Source organism: Hipposideros armiger, unplaced genomic scaffold, assembly GCF_001890085.2.
Source record: "Hipposideros armiger isolate ML-2016 unplaced genomic scaffold, ASM189008v1 scaffold_892, whole genome shotgun sequence".
NCBI lineage: Eukaryota > Metazoa > Chordata > Mammalia > Chiroptera > Hipposideridae > Hipposideros > Hipposideros armiger.
The window spans coordinates 110,750-128,355 of record NW_017732242.1 but is presented as its reverse complement, the minus strand read 5'-3'; the positions used below and the strand labels follow the sequence as shown (position 1 = coordinate 128,355).

The 17,606-nt window shown below is 40.4% G+C and overlaps 1 protein-coding gene across 1 annotated transcript in view; it reads right to left on the bottom strand.

The window, feature by feature from the left end:
- Positions 1 to 387: 387 nt before the first annotated feature.
- TBCK (TBC1 domain containing kinase) overlaps positions 388 to 17,606 on the bottom strand; it is a gene marked incomplete at its 5' end in the record, with an annotated part of 125,268 nt that continues 108,049 nt past the window's right edge. Inside the window, one exon of the mRNA XM_019630093.1 lies at positions 388 to 2,044. Within this exon, the coding sequence (XP_019485638.1) occupies positions 1,866 to 2,044 (179 nt within the window). The remainder of the gene's footprint in view (positions 2,045 to 17,606) is intronic.

Here is a 17,606-nt window from a genome sequence, read left to right as displayed (position 1 = left end):
TCATTAATTCTCTTAATTTTTTTCTTTCTGCATTGCATAGGGTTCACAGAATGATACAACTACTGATTATGTCAGTGTCTTGCACATAGTAGGTATTCAAAACATATTTGGTGAATAACTATAATTTTATTGAGCAAAACAAAACAATGCTGCCACTGGGACAGCTTGATATCCACATGAAAGAAATAAGCTGGCTACCTATCTCACTCCACATACGCAATTTTAATCAAAGACCTTGGCAGGGGTTAATGAGGAATGACTGCTTATAGATAAAGGATTTCTTTTTTGGGTCAGGAAAAATATTCTGGAATTAGATAGAGTGATGATTGCACAATCTTATGACTATACTAAAAACCACTGAATTGTATATTTTAAAAGGTTAATTTTATGGTATGTAAATTATATCGCAATAAAAAAAAATAGACGCAAAACTCCCAAACAAATAACAACAACAAAAACAGAGCCCAGAAAGTTGAATTGAGGCTCTTATTGAGATGTTCTACCTAGGTAGCCCTAACATTGAAGAGGAATGTAAGTTAAAGATGAAAGAAGATATTTTAGTTAAAAGTGAAGAGTAAAAGATGCACTCTTTTTCAATAATTCTAGGATTCATATTTTTTTCACATTTCTGAAATGGGAGTACATCTTATAACTGATGTGTCACAGTTTATTTGGCTGCACTTTTTCTTCCTTCAGTACATAAAACTGTGTTATGTCTTAGATTCAATGAAGTACAGTTTTTTAGAATAATGTGGCAGAGGCTGCTAGCTGTCTTTCAATATGTGTTCTCCTCTTCCCACACAGTAATAAAGTTTTTCAGAAAGACTGTATTCCTAATTTTCCTTAGAGCTAGGTGTGGCCATCTGTTTAAGTTCTGGCCAATGGTATGTAAGCAGAAGTAATATGTGCACCTTCTGGTTTGGGCTCGTAAAGAGAAGCATGTCCTTCCTTCTTTCCTTCCTCCCTATTTCTTTCTTTCCTTTCTTCCCCACCCTTCCTCCTTCATTTCCTTCCTTCTAAATTGCAGGTGATGGTAGGAGCTGTGCAGCCATCTTGATCCATGTGACAGAAACCATGTGTTGAGGGTGGTAAAGCAATGAGAAAAGATACCCGAGTTCCTAATGATTATGAAACCAATATACTAGTCCTAGGCTGACTATGCAGACTTTTAAGTGAGAGAGAAAGTTCTGGTTTGTTTAAGTCACTCTTATTTTGGGTTTCTCTGCTACAGGAGCTAAACAATTATTCTATAATAATATGAATGATTTCACACTTGCAATTTTCTGGAAGTAGACTATTATCACTTTTTTCAATGGGCTAAATTCTTCTATACACACACACACACACACACACCCTTGTCTGGGTCAAAAATGAGTTACCAAATGTAGCTTTTTCCTGTAAGGGATGCATTGTGAGTAGCTTTTCACCTTTCATTATCATGGAAAGATGATTTTAGCCCACATTCAATCTATATTTCTAAATAATACCTTTGTTGGTACTTTCTGTGCAGTGCAATGGAAGACAGCTTTCTCAGTGCAAGTGAGATTTCTTGATAATGCTCAATTTGCCTTGTCAGTTGAATTCCTCTGCTTTGTGTTGCAGCGCGCTAAAAACACATGATCGGATTTCACTGCTAAGAAAATTCTTTCAGCACTACATGTACAGTCAAGTTTGTTGCTTGAACAGCTCAACATTTGGGTCATGAGACTTAAAAAAATGTCTCATGATAAAGCTTCATGGAAATGCCATAGTCTGAAAGTCTGGTTCTGTCTTAGAGTAGAAGCTGTGGAGAGCTGTGCCGAGGGGGGCTGTGACATGGGGAGTTGATGCCACTGTGTCTCTCTGGAAGCCATACTCTTCATTCTTCATATTTGAGGAGATGGGACGGTGAGGAGGCCTGTTGGCTTGATCTTATTAATGCCACCATCTAGAATACAGATTCTTGGGTATTTCATCTTCACAAGATGAGCTGCAAACTGAAAAAAAAAAAAGGCCAAATTTATAGAGGATATACAAAATTTGTATTTCTCCAATCCCATTTTTTCTCAAGCTATGAAAAACATGACTACTTCAATGATAGTATTGCTGTCACGGTTTTATCAGTGAATCACTAATTTGGTTTTCAATAGAAATTAAATCACTTGTATGTTGACAACTCTTTATGCTATGAAATAAATGTGTCTCTTTGGTTCTCTTTTAAACTTGTTTGAATAGATAGCACATATACATGGTAAACAACTCACACAGTATGAAAGGGCATACAATTAGAAGTAAATTACTCCTACCTCTCTTAGTCTCCCTCTCGAGAGGTCATTAATATTCCTATTTTTCATGTATCCTTCCAATGATAGACAAAACATTCTCAAATCTATATTGAACAATTTTTTTATATTATTTTCAACTTATTAGTTATTGCAATGCCATGTACAGTGTCCCAGAGAGGGCCTATAAACTGGTTGCAATATGTTTCTGGAGCAGTCAAAATGAACAGTTTTAGGCCATAGCTTGGAAGAAATTTGTTGTGACACAGTCGTCCACTGGTCTGTCCCCCCACAATTAACCCTAAACTGACCCTTTTGAGGACACTGCTCATACACCTTGCATCTCCCTGTTTGGCCCCAAAAGATGGCTGGTTAGCCAATGATGGGTAAGATTCCTCAAGGAAGGAACAACCTAAGACAGGCACAGTCACATGGGGGCCATCAGGAGAAATCTCGGGGCTGATGGAGGTGGGCATAGGTCCTCACTCGCCCCCAAGGAGACTGGAGGTCTTCTACTTCTGTAGCTACATTCCTTCCCGCAACCTGCTTGGGAAGTGACCTGATGATGTGATACTATCTGTCCTCAGCATAATGATCTTATCTCCCTGGGGTCATATGTGTATGAGTGTGTGAAGGCAGAGCATTTGTCTGGTCATGTGGGCGGACTTTCAGTAATAGCAGCTTGCAGGCATGGGTAATCTGGCTGGAGCAAGTTTTCAGGAATGAGACTCACAGACTGTTGAGAGAACAATGCTACTTCTGGGTAGGTGGGGAAATAAAAGCTCAGTCCTGTGAGGCTGGAGACCTTTGGTCCTGCTCTCATTTAATTCTTGGCTCTGTTTCTTTTCTTTTTTAACCCTTTGCCGCCCCCTCTCATTCTCTCACTGCCTTTGTCATGCAGGACGCGACAGGAATTTGAAGGACAAATCCAAGAAGTCTTCTAGGTGTCTAGCGAAAAGGACTGTGAAAAGTTATCCAGACATACACATATCTCCCTGACCTGACCCACGTCCACCCATCCAGGCTCGCTGATTATCCTTCTCCATTCCTTATGTTTTATGACAAAGAGGTCCTGAACTGCTGCTAAGTCCCCTGATAGATGGATTCTTTAGGATTCAGGGCCTTTGGTAGGTCACCCTCTGTTGGGAACACACTCCATTTCCCACGAGCTCCTAGGCCCCCTTGAGTTCCTCCTCAAAAGCCGCCCACCCTCAACCCCATCTGCCTAATTTCTACTTATTTCCCTACTCAGGTACTTCCTTCTCTGGGAGCTAAGTTTCAGTTAGGAAACCCTCTTCACAACCCCCCAAATTTCTGTGCAAATCCCTATCTTTGGCTTACCACACTTATTTAAATTGCCCATTTAAGGGTCTGCTTCCTCTACCAAATGGTCAACTCCCCTAGGACTGTGAACGGGTTCTGTTTCTTTTTATCCCTACTGATGGGCACAGGACAGGGGCTGAACTGCACTGTGATAAATGATATATAACCTGGGGCCAAAGGATGAAACGTGGAAGATTTCTCTTGGCTCCCTGGCCATTCTGTCTCTATTCCCTCCCGTTGGTGGCATCCTTTTCCTCCCCGTGGGTACTGTGTCCTCATGTTCTTTTGATAACTTCATCATACCCTGACCTCAGATCCTTCAATAAAAATGACTAATATCTGCTCACATGCTATTGCATGTTGAGAGTACTTATTTGAAGCCTGATAGTTGAGGAAGTCTCAAGCCAGCAGTCTAGACTTTATGGCTCACAAGGATTAGCTGAGTGGTTTAGTCAGGATCTGTTCAAGGCCTGAGCCCCAGAGATCCTGCTTTATTGTTCTGGGGCTCAGGAATGTGGTATATTTTTGTTTGCTGGTTTTCCATAAATGCCACTAGATGATTCTAAAGCAGGTAGCCTGTGGACAATATTTTGAAAGGTATTGTCTTAAGCCAAAAAAATAAAAATTTCAGCATATAGGCGAGATAGATGTTGGCACTGGGATCTCACAATCTTCCAAACAACCCACATAAATGGATCTCAGTACTGCGGGACCCCACTTATCTTCTCCATCATTCCCTGCAGTGCCTTTAGAGAGATTTGAAAGGCTGCTCACATTTCAGATCCTATACTCTTTTAGAGCCACAGAGGGTGTCTTTAGGAGTAATTAATGTTGAAGAAAAATAGGGCACCTATGTTTCAAAAGGTATCAGATGACCTAGAGTGCCGACATGAGCTAGTCGTATCCTGTGCTTCTCGCTTATGCCTCTTTGAACCCCAGCCGTGAAAAACAGAGGCACCACATTCATCTGCCCGAGTCAAGTGCAGGCAGCAGTCCCTGGTACCGTATGATTACCCAAAGAGCTTGGCTTCCTTCTCCCACAGGCGGCAACACAATTAGCATGTAGGCTGGAATTCTAAGATAAACATACCACCGCTCCAAAGGACTTGTGGATAAGCAGTCTTGGCGTTCAGTACATTCAAAACACTGTAGAAGTCAGAAAACGAGCAGGGAAGGGCTTACTGTACATTTAACTAATCTCTCTTGAATTCCGCTGTGGAGCTGGTAACCGTGCCCACCGCTATTGTATGGAGGGCGGGACAACCAGGCTGCTGTGGAGCGGGAAGACGGTCCAGGCCAAGCAGGCACACAGCACTGTGGAAAAATCGGGGTGTTGCTATGTGGGAGGTCTGAGCAAAAAAGGAGAACCAGAGGACAAGGACATGAAAAAAGTTTGGTTGCCTTGAAAAAAAAAAGCACAGGTGTGCTTAAGTGAAGAAAGATCAGGGCCGGCTGAGTGGCTCAGTTGGTTAAGAGCTCGCTCAAGAGTGTGAGCTCTGAGCAACAGCGGTTTGATTCCCGGCCTGAGCTGAGCAGCCGCTGAGCTGCCAACAGGTGGCAGGATGGCTCAGCTAAAAAAAAAAAAAAAAAGAGCAAATGTTGAGTTTTCAGGTGAAGCCTGAGTTCCACTCCTCTGAGCCCCCGCTTGTGGTTCTATCCATGTTAAATATTGGCCTGAACAGTGAGACCATCTTTTCCATTCCTGTCATGAAAACAGCAACTCTTCTCCACCTATTTGTTCATTCATTCATCCATCAGACATTTCCGCAAGCACCTACTACATACCAGGCACTGCTCTAGTTTTCGCAGGGCTCATAGTTCAGTGGAGGAGACGTAACCAGCATTGAGTGGGATGGGTGGTCATTACTTCTGAATTTAACGGGGGTTGCGAGAGCTCCTCCCACCTCTCCATCCTCTCGTTATTGACACTGAAGGGAACAAGGACCAGATGTGATGGGCACAACTGCTATGTTGATCAGGTAGGGTTTTCCATGGCTATAGCTTGACAGGTTAGGGAGGAAGAAAGGGGTGGCTTCCAGCTTGTGAAAAAGGCCACATCACCCCTGGAGGAGGTATGTGGTGGGACAGGGCACCACCGGGCATGCAGAGCTCAGGGTGTCGCCTGACTTTTCCTCTCCATCTGGCAGGGCTTCGGCAGCTTGATTGAGTAAACACACACGGAGCTGGACTTCGCTGATGAAGGGCCTCGTGTAAGCTGCCACTTTGGGAGAGGCCTGACCTCAAGTGGAAATCACAAACCTAGACTCATTGAGCAATCTCCTTGCTGGAAGTGGCAGGATATCACATTGGCCCAGAGGTTATGATGTCACCAGCATCCTGGGTGCTTTTAGTAAACAGTGATACTCAGACCCACTCCAGACAAGCAGTAAGTGCAGTTTTTTAGGATGGAGCTTCTGGTTCAGTTTTTTTTTCTTTTTTTATCCTCCCAGGTGATTCTATTGTGTAGCCAGCATTGAGAATCCTTTTATTAGATAATGGGATTCATTTGCTGGTCAGGTTTGTCCAGGACCTCAAACTGCACTTTTTATAGGTGTCCTGTGTGGAGGGCATGTGACTTTGTACAAAGAAGTTAACACGTTCGTAGGGCTGGGCTTTGTGAGACCACGTCCCATGTGGGCAGCATGGGGTTCCTCAGCTGAGACACAGGGCAATGTCCCACATGGAGCTGGCAGGGTCTGTTACAAGCTAGGAGAGGATCTGGCGACTCAGGCTGCAGGGGCAGCCTGTGGGTGGTGCTCCCACGTGCCTCCTGTGTGCAGAGAGCAAAGCTCTTGTATTTTTGCCATTCCTCTACTGACCAGAGCTGGTGGGGCTTGGGTTGGCACACCTCAAAGCAGCACTGTTGGACAGTGGCAGGCCCTCGTGGGTGCCGCTCGATCTGTTCTCTCTCTTTATCTGACACTTAGCTTGGACTAAGAGGCTGGCGTGTTTGTCCAGAGGAGGTCAAGTTCTGCTGTACCAGGAAAGGGATTTTTGGTCTGCCACAGAGCAGTGCAGGTTACCCAAGGCCAAGATAGTAAAGGCTGAGGGTAGATAAGGTGTGGGAGGAGCACAGAGAAGGAGCACGATGTTTATCACTGGGTGTCCTAGGACACAGGTTTGGGTAGAGCCCATAGTGGCAGCAGGAAGCTAAGAAAACGGGGCTTCTGCATGGCTCTGCAAGGAGCACACTACAGGGCAGTGAATTTTCTTGATGGAAACTTTGGCCTCGTGAGTTTTATCTGGGTCTGGACACCTGGCATGAATTGGCTAACACCCTGGACAAACTCCAGCTGAGATGTCTTCTTGCTTCCATTTTATTTGTCCAGTCCTTTCCCTCCAACAAAATGCTAAATTGGAGGTATGGAAATATTACTTTTGGTTGGGCATGGAACTAGGCAAGGAAACTGGCAATTATCCTATAGTAAGCAGCTGTGGTAATTTCATTTTCTTGGTTTTATGGATGTGAGAGTGATGCTGTGTTAGTCTTAACTGTCTCTTCTGCACTCCTCTGGAATAGTGAAAATATGATGCACATTTCTGCATCATATGTCAGTGTAACTTGTACTCCATTGTTTGTTTTGTTGAAGTCCTGATAATAGATTTTTTTTCTCACATGTCAAAATGGTGTTTTCCTGTCCTTCCTCTTCCCTTTTCCTTTGATCTCTATTTTCCTTTGGTGATTTCTTCTCCCAATGACTTGCACTAAAGCAGTTTCTTTTATAAGCTAGTTTCTAATGGAGAAAATGGCTTTTTCAATTTATTGAAACAAATATGTTATATCTTTTAATGGTCTTTCTACAATCTCTTGCTGAGGCTATCACGAGGAATTTATCTTCCTTTCTAGAATAATAAATTTATAATCTCTTTAACTATAACAAAGAAAGGCCCTACATCATTTTTCTGTATTGTAGAATTGTGTTTATTTAATAAGTAAAAGATCTCTGTATACACAGAATAGTTTTAACTCTCCTTTGAATCCTAGTCTGAATCTCTACATGTTTGACTGACATTTTATGTCAAGGCCCCATTAGCACTTCAAACTCAGTATATCCAAAATTCATCACATTCCCTACAAATCTACTTTAATTTTCTCTTCCTTTTCTCTGTTAAAGGTATCAGCAACCTCCCCCAAAGTCCAACCTGGAAACTTTAAGGTTATCTTTGAAAGAAAACCAACCAACCAACCAACCAACCAACCAACCAACCACCTCTTGTAGCTTCACATTCAATCAGGCACCAAGCCGTGCCCGTTCTGTGTGATTTGTCTTGGATCCATTCCTTCTTTTCCTTCCTCTGCTCCTACTCCATTTTAGACCCCGATTACTCTTGAGTTAATTTCTAGGTGGTTCCTGTGCTTTCTGCTTTTCCCTTTCCGTTTTACCTGGCATAGTTGGAGATGCAGGTAAGTGAACAGGCCATCACAATGCCATTTGCCAAATGCCACACAGGACCATCATCTATGGTTGTGCACACTGGGCTCTGCATGTGAGAACCTGGAGCTTGAAATGTGGCCCATCCTCTCCCCAAGTGCTGTGCCCTTACATGGCGCCATGTGCTTCTAAAGGAAGGATGTTTTTTTATCTAATGCACACAGAAACTCTATATGTGATAGTGGTCCCAATGCCACTATAAGAGTAGGTAGAGATTTTCTATGCGCACTTAGTCCCAGACTCGAGGAGTGAAGAAAGAGTTCCATGAAGAGGCCTTTATAAAAAGCTTCATATAAAAGGCCTTTCAAGCAAATGGGAGTTACCCAGGTGAGCAGAAGTGGGAAGAGTGCTCCACATAGAGAGAAGTACAAAAAGACAGTTTGTATAGAAGGAACAATAAGTAGTTAATTATGGCTGAAATCTAAGAGGGTGAGGGGAGGGCAGGGAGGGGTAAGCTTGAACAAAGCAGAGTCCAGATGATGAAGGGTCCTATAAACCATGATTCGGGGTTCTTTCATCATCCCTCCCTCCCCCTCTTCCTTTTTTAAAATATTTATTTATTAAATTTATTGGGGGTGACACTGGTTAGTAAAATTACATAGGTTTCAAGTGTACATTTCTATACTACATCATCTTAGGGTTTTAATTTTATTTTGAAGGCAATGGGAAGTCATAGAGGCATTTTGACAATGACCAGATTTACTTTTCAAGAAGTTCACTCTGGTTGGAGGGCAGAACTGGGGGAGGGAAGGGGACTGCAGGCAGGGGCAGTGGCAAGTTGCGGTAAGACAGGCACAGACATCAGTGACCTGACTGAAGACAGTAGGAAAGAGGGGAGGAGAGAATTTCAGACTTAGTTAACAGGGTGATAAGACAAACAATGACTTCCAACATAACTTGTTGCCAGCAGGTAAGAAGGTGAGTGAATCCACTATTTCAAACAGCCTGGGTGGTATGGAGGAACGGGAAGGAATTTTGTCCTTAGACAGCACAGCGTTTGAACCAGGGTCTGTCACTGGTTAGCTGTCAGATCTCGGGTAAGTCACTTAGCCCTTTGGGCCTTAGTTTCTTCACCTGTTAAATGTGTGATAATAATGCACTTGAACGGTACACTGGAAGTGTTGTGGGGAGGATGAAACTAGGTACCATGTACAAGTGCTTGGCTCACAGGAAACTCTATAAGCTAGTTTCCTGTTTTCTTCTCTTCCTCCTCTTTCCTTTCTCCAATTGATCCTTCAATAGGAGAGCCATTTACAATACCTTGCAATTGTATAGATTCAAATTTAAAAGGCAGATGTGTCGCCAATGGGATGGAAAGTTGGGCTTTACAGTGTTCATGGTAAAATATTTATAATGGGACAGTGATATATACTAGTGACTCTTACAGTTTACTGGGTCACATATACTTCTGGCAATCAGATGAAAGGTAGGATGTATTCTCTGTCAAAAAAATGGCAAATATGTCCAATACTTTAGATATAATTTTAATTAGTTCAAAGACCTTCTAAAATTCATGATGGACTCCAGGTTAAAAAAGTTTTCCTTTATACTAATTCATTTAATATTAAAATTTATAATAGTTGATAGTGACCTAGTGTTTATGCATGTGACAACTGGGATCTTCCTGTAGATTTACTGATTAGTGTATAACAATAGCTTATACTGTCAAACAAGTCCTCCCAGGAATGGCTACTTGGAAATTTTTTTAAGTTGACATTAAAACAAATAGGAGAAAACAATTTTAGATATGACATAGAATGTGTCTGAAAACAGTTCTTATTCTAATAAAAAAAGTATATGGGCTCATATTAGAGGGTAGCCTCTTCTGATAAAATTCCATCATTTAATACCATCATGCATCAGGAGCTGTAAAGAGCCCTGTGGTACATTTTCCTTTGATCTGTGAGAGTGGGGACTAGAACATCAGCAACAATCATTTATTAACTTCTGTTTACACTAGACAACCGAGAACAGTAAACTCATACTGTGTCCAAGCCACTAGTCAGATTACACACAGCATACTATGCTTTGAAAAGAATGTATACAATAAAAACTCAGATTCAAAACAGTTAGGGCTGGGATGGATCACAGCCAAGTTCAAACCTCAGCAGGTCAAGCAGGCGGGTGAGTATGGTTCAGTTTTTTATCCAGCCACAAGCATTCCTGTGGTAAGGAGTAATTAATTACATGGTGGGCTGTGGAGGGTGGGGTGGGATGCAGAATAACACACACTGAGACAAAATAGCTTTCATCCTGTGACAGGTCACCCATAGAGGGGCCAGAGGGCACAGGCTGGAGGTGATGACTCGGCAGTTTTTCTGGGAAATTGTAAATGAGCTCTGTCTTTTTAAAAATTGCTTGTATACAAAATACATCTCGTAAACATGTTAAAGAACAGACAACCAAAGCCTAGATTAGGTGTTTTAAAGTCCCCTTTACTACAAATCCTAACCTGCTTTTTACTTCACGTAACTTTTGAAAAGCTATGAAAACAGGGACTCTACGGGACAGGTTTTAGTTCATGAGTCTTTTTACAGTAACTTATTCCCCATCACTTACCAAATGCGGAGTTACGTAGAAGAATTGTCACTGTTATGCCTCATACGATGTCTAGTGTGTTCAAGTTGCATTAAAGTCTAAAATGTTTTCTTATCACCTGACATAAACCCACAGACCAAAACATTTGCTGACAAGAAGGCAAGGGAAAAGTCAGGAAGAAAGCCAAGTTTAACCACAGCCAGGGCTTATAGGTCTAGCAAGACAGAAAAAGAATTCCGTGCATATTTGGAACTCAAAGGATCTTCACTTCCCATTCTGGAACAAAATGCTGAAGGTACAATTATAAGGAGGCCTAACACATTTTCTGACAGGTAAAAGATCACATACGAAGTGCTTTAAAAGTCTCATTAATCTGAAGAACTAGATAGATACCATCTGGAGCACGAGAAGTTTACTCTATGGACGACACATACGCTGAATTGGTTTAAAGTATTTTCAGAGTCATTTGGTTCCCTTTGAGCACATGCCTGGAGTACGACAATCTCTAAAGCCTGAAACCAAAAGCTAGAGGAAAAGCTTGAGCCAAAAGAGGAAGGATACAGGGCTCGAGAGAGAAAAGGGACTGAGAAAGGTAAGGGTTACCAGCGATCATCACAGGGTCACAAGCTTGGCTAAGGGATCCGCAAAGTAATGGGGTGGGAGGGGAGAGTGGAAGCCCCACATGACTGCGGTGCAATACAAATTAACTTCCAACCTAACATCCAAAGGCCAAATAACCTTGGCCTCTAGGGGAGGGCCAATGAACACAACTGGACTATTATTTTTAAAAATAGCTGCAATGGCATGCTTTGCCTATTATAAATCTGATTATTTTCAGTTGAAAACAGGTGCTACGTTTTAAATTTGTCCTTACATGCCACATGTAGAAAGCATCAGTCACTCACACTGTTAGTCACAGAATCTCCACAAAAATTGTCTCTTGTCTAGGTTTCCGAATCAAATGTTAATCACAAATATATATGTTTTGCTCTCCCATCCCCTCCCCTCCCCTTTCCTTTCCTTTTCTTTTGAGGGGTGGTTTGCTTTGTTTTGTTTTAAAGGAAAGAATAATAGCACCCAGAGCTTATTACTTGCCATTGGCTCTTATGTTTTCAGGTGAATATTTCTTTTGATGGCAAAAAAGCTCTGATTTAATGCCAAGAATATAACATTTTAAGGGTAACATCAGCTGTTCCTAATATTTTCCAAAGGATTAACAAGACATAGTGAATGCAAAGATTCCTTCAATTTCTTTCTTAGATGATAAGCTGCAGAATGTGACACTGGCTGAGATGAAATCTAAGTGCTCTGATAACCACAAAGTATAATGTAGAATAGAGGGTAATTATTTTTAAAGTCTTATGACCTTCAGTGACTAACAAAGCAATATGATGTTTAGCTACAGTTTTTCTTAAGGACTCGCTAAAGGTCGAGAAACACCAACTGGAGTTTCATTCTGTTCTGGTCTGTGTTATTGGCTGAGACCCATCACTAGCTCTAGAGATGGACCCCACTACATTATTTTCCCCCAGAGGAGAAAAAATAACCCACTAACACATTAAAGCATGCTATGGTGCTAAATCATCATTCTCACTAAACGTAATTTACTTCTAGGAAAGAGGTGAATTCACGATGGTGTTTTTTTCAAGCTGAGATATATGAGCCTTTGACCATAGGTTGGAAGTAGGGTAGTGTGAGTAATGGTTGCTACGAGTATCAAAACAAACCACTCATTTCTCCCTAGACAATATTTGATTGTTAAAAATCAAAATTTCCTGGGCCGGCTGAGTGGCTCAGTTGGTTAAGAGTGTGTGTGAGCTCTGAGCAACAGGGTCGCTGGCGTGATTCCCACATGGGCCAGTGAGCTGCGCTCGAGCTGAGCTGCCGCTGAGCTGCCGATGGGCAGCTGGATGGCTCAGTGGTTAGAGCTCCAGCACTCTTAGCAACAAGGTTTCTGGTTCAACTCCCACATGGGATGGTGGGCTATGCCCACCGCAACTAAGATTGAACACGGCACCTTGAGCTGAGCAGCCACAAGCTGTCGACGGCCGAATGGCGACTGGACTTGGAGCTGAGCTAGCTGTGCCCTCCACAACTGAGATTGAAGGACAACAACTAGGCTGTTCTCCTTCCCCAGTTCCCCAACACTGTTCCCCTCTCCCAATTCCCCAATTAAACAAAATACCTTTGAAAAAAATGTCCTTTAAATCTGAGTAATTTGCTCAAGGACATAACAATGACCTTTCCTATGGGGTCATGATATGGATGGTAGACGATGTCTACCTCCCCCATTGATCTGAATAGTCATTGCCTTCCTGCTCAGGTTTATACACTTGCTCTCTGAGATTAACTCAGGACATTTCAGTTTTGTAAGTTTGTTTATTTTTATTTTTTATGAGGCTTTCTGTATATATCATGCTGGCAGGTTTTCTTTCTATGTCAGGAGATCTAATCCAGTTTAACAACTTGAAGATGCATTTTCTCATGTGAGCTTTAAAACGATGATTGTCTGCAATGAGACAAGAGTGAGACCCTGACATGCTTTTCTTTTAAAATATGACAAAGCTTGCATTGACTTGACCCTTGTTTTGACACAAAAGTCGTCCTACTTGCATCAGCCCTACCAGCAGATGCAGTCTATATTTGTTTGGCTTGTCAAGTTAAACTTGGCCACACAGCAGCAGGATCAGTATAACATCTGATCCACCCTGGAGCAGGAGCACACATCTCAGAGACTCAGGACTCCACTCACTTGGAGCTCGCTGACTGTCCCTGATGCTGATATAACTTTGTTCATAAAACATCTTTATGTTAGATCATGTAACAGCTCACTACTTTATTTAACCCTCGGATAAAGTGAAATAAAGACGAACTGACAAGTGATATTTAGCAGGATTTAATTCTGCTACAGAGAAGCATCTATATGGGACTCTAATTAAACTAAGATCTTTGTAGTCCTTTTTTGCCCTATTCTGGGAGAAAGCAATGTTTTATCTCGATAAGAAATGGCAGATTCTAAAGGTTTTCTGATGCCTTTAATGTGGAAGCTAGACCAAACACAAAAGCCTTGTGAAGGAGTAATTGTAAAGAAACCATCGGATAGCAATCAATTTGTTAATTAATTGTAATTACAGGAAAAAGTTAATGAATACATAATTAAAATGGTATCATATATCTTCTGGTTATAGTTCTTCAGGTGAATACCTATAACAACACGAATAAGCAGTATTTCTCAGATCTGTTCTGTCTTCTTTGTGATTTTAGACAATATATTCAATCGCCTGGTCATTGTAGAATATGTCCTTCACATTTGTATTACAAAAGACTGCCTGGTCCTAATTTGTATGTCACGTGGGAAAATTTAATACTGTCACATACTAGACAAGTGATTCATTTATTCTTTCTTGCAGTTGTTCAATGATATTTTGCTACTTGTTAAATTCAATACTGAGAGCCGTTTTCTTTTATTGAGTTATATATTATTTTATTTAATATTTAAATTTGTTGGATTTTCAGTAGCTCATTTACCAGGTCTTAACAGAAGATGTAAAACCAGAAAAATTACAATCAGTGCCAACTGTTTTGAAAACAAAAAATTCCCAAGTCCAAATATGAGTTTGAAATAAAAATCATGAACATTTGCAAATATAATTTGTAAACATACTGACTAGAATTGGCACCTCTGCTTTCTTTCACAGCATTCAACTGTGGCTTTCTTAGTCTTTTCAAAATAGGACTCTGCCAGCTGCAATGCACTGATTTCAATTTAAAAGAAAAACTGCTACTTGTTTGGAAACACTGTTTTTTTAGTCGCTTGTTTTTGCCTTTTTTTTTTTTTAAATACCCACACAGGAAAAAGATGAGACCTGATCAGAACTGCCCTTATGAAAGATTTTCCACTGCAATCTGACCAAAAATTGTAGAGCTCAAATGAACTGGGGACAGTGAGGTAGTCTGAACACACATGGTAAAATATATATAACATGAAATTTGCAATTTTAACAATTTTTAGGTACACAATTCAGTGACATTAAGTACACTATGTTGTACCACCATCACCAGTAGTTAGTTCCTAAATTTATCACCCCAAACAGAAACTCTGTACCTATTATGCAAAAAACTCCCAGCCCTGCCCCCAAGTATCACTAGTTTACTTTCTGTCCCATGAATTAGCCTATTCTCCATATTTTATATAAGTCGAATCATAGAATATTTGTCCTTTGTGTTTGGCACATTTCAACTTAGCATAATGTTTTCAAGGTTCATCCACATTGTAGCATATATCAGAGCTCCATTCTTTTTATGGCTGAATATATAATGTATATATATATACACCAAATTTTGTTTATTCATCATCTGCTGATAGACACTTGTGTTGTTTCCATGTTTTGACTGTTGTAAATAACGCTGCTATGAACACTGGTATACGAGTATCTGTTTGAACCCTTGTTTTCAATTCTTTTGGGTATTTACCTAGGAGTGAAATTGCTGGCTATAAGATAATTCTATGTTTGCGTTTTGAAGGAACTGCCAAACTGTTAAACTATTTTCTACAGAAGTTGCATCATTTTACTTTCCCCCCAGCCATGCACCTGGGTGGTTCTAATTTCTCCACATCTTTGCCAACACTTGGGTATGAAGTAGTATCTCACTGTGGTTTTGATTTGTATTTCCTTAATGAGTAATGATGTGAAGTATATTTTCATGTGCTTTTTGGCCATTTGCATATCTTTAGAGAAATTTCTTAAATGTCTAAATATTTTCCTATTTTAAACTTTGTTGTCTTTCTGTTGTTGAGTTGTAGGACTTCTTAGTGAAGAGATACGTAACTGATCTTTGTGTGTTTATTTTGTATTCTGATATTAAATCCTTATCAGATATATAATTTACAAATATTTTCTCCTACTTTATGGGTGACAAGGATTGCTGGCCAGCAGCAGAAGCTGGGAAAAGGGTAGGAAAGATTCTACCTAGAGCTGCAGAGGAAGCATCGCCCTGTTGACACCTTGATTTCAGACTCATAGCCTCCAGAACTGTGAGAATAAATTTCTGTTGTTTTAAGTCACCCCGTTTGTATTACCTTTTGCTGCAGCTCTGGGATATTAACACATGTTCCAATTTTGATATCTTTTATTTCTTTTTCTTGCCTAATTGCTTTGGCTAGAATTACCACAAATCCCTCTTAAACTCTTCTAACAAACTGAAGATGAGGGTACACTCCTTAAGTCATGTTATGAGGTCAGCATTATTCTTATACTAAAGCCAGACCTAAACAGAAAAAAAAACTATATACAAATATCCCTGTTGAATAGCGATCCAAAAATCCTCAATAAAATACTAGCAAACTGAATTTAGAAACATAGAATTATACACCATGACTAATTGGAATTTATGCTAGCAATGCAAAGGTAATTAAACATAAGAAAATAAATCAATATAATATACCACATTCAGAGAAAGAAGGGAAAAAAACACAGAATCATCACAATTGGTACAGAAAAGGCTTTTGACAAAATTAAACACCACTCCATGATAAAAACATTCAACAAACTAAGAGGAGAAAAAGAACTTCCTCAACATGGCAAAAGCGACATACGAAAAAATCCAACTAACAATATTCAGTGGTGAAAGACTGAATGCTTTTTCCCTAAGGACAGGAAAAAGACAAGGATGTCTGTTTCTGCAGCTTTCATTTACACAGTACAGTTTCTACTTGCCTTCAATATTTCTGTGAATGAACGGATGTTAGAGCTGCCTACTCTGCCATTCTACCGATGCCACTCCCAAACTCTAGAATATAAAGTAGTACTGGAAAATAGATTATTATTATTAACAAATTACATCAGAATATTTAGATACCATGGCTTTAGTTCTAAAATGTTCTCATTTACTTAAAATTGCACATTAGGCATTTACTATATTGACTTTCTCTGAAATGAGTATACGAGATTGTGCCCTGTCAGACACTAGACATAGTTATATAAAAGAGGGGTGAGAGATTTATGACTTATAACTAATATCCACTCAGATATTTAATTGATATGGTCAATTAAATGTCATCATCCAGGATGACCTTCATTTAGTGTCAAAAAGCCAATGCTATACCATTAGCCCTGTACTTTTCAGACAAGGATTACTGGATACTTAAAATGTCCTATGACCAGAAGTATTAAAGTTCTCATCTGATTACATTTCCAGTGATCACATTTCTGGATTATTCCATGTATACAGACATAAAGGAATGTACATATTTTATCTCCACTGCTGAATTCTTTGAGGACATTTTTCTAAGTATATTCCTGACCTTTCTTTTTGTCCCTGTATTTACTCTGCCCTGGGAAGTGGAGTGATTTATCTGATCAGTCAGTGTGGAAAGGCTTAGTCCTGTCCTTTTTCTTGGGAATAAGCTGCCTGCAGGGAGAAAACAGCCCCTGGTCCTTTTCCAGGGGCACATTCTTGCCTCCCTTTAGAAACAGGGCTGTCCTGGTTCAGTGTTGCCAAATCCAGATATGATCTCTAATTCTGGGGGATTGGGGAGCAAACACATTTGGCTTCCATACTGAACCATATTCTCCAGATTGTCTTTCATAAAAAAAATGAAGGTGGTATTTTTTTACCTTCATATGCTACTCTTTGTTTTATTTTTCAATTTGCTTAGAACATAGCCAGGGGAAGAGGGAAGCCAATTCATTGTTTCATATACTCCTCCCACCTGAAAGTTGATATCCTTCTTGAATGCTCTATCATCAAAAAGCTTTGAGCCTACAGTAAACAAAACCCAAAATCCAACAAATTCCATCATGACCCGCTTTCAGAGACTCTAATCAAGCCCCACTGTTTTTCTCAGACAGAAGGAATTGAAGTTACTTCTTTGCAATTAAAGAAAGCAGTTAAAAAAAAAAAAGAACACCTTAGGCTGTTAGACTACCATTTGGATTTTTCTAAGCTCACTATTGATACTGAAGCTGCACACTGAGGAAGAAAACCTGAATCCTTTTGCTGGGAAAAGGTGGACAGGCTCTTCTATGTAAGAATAGAGACAGATCTTCAA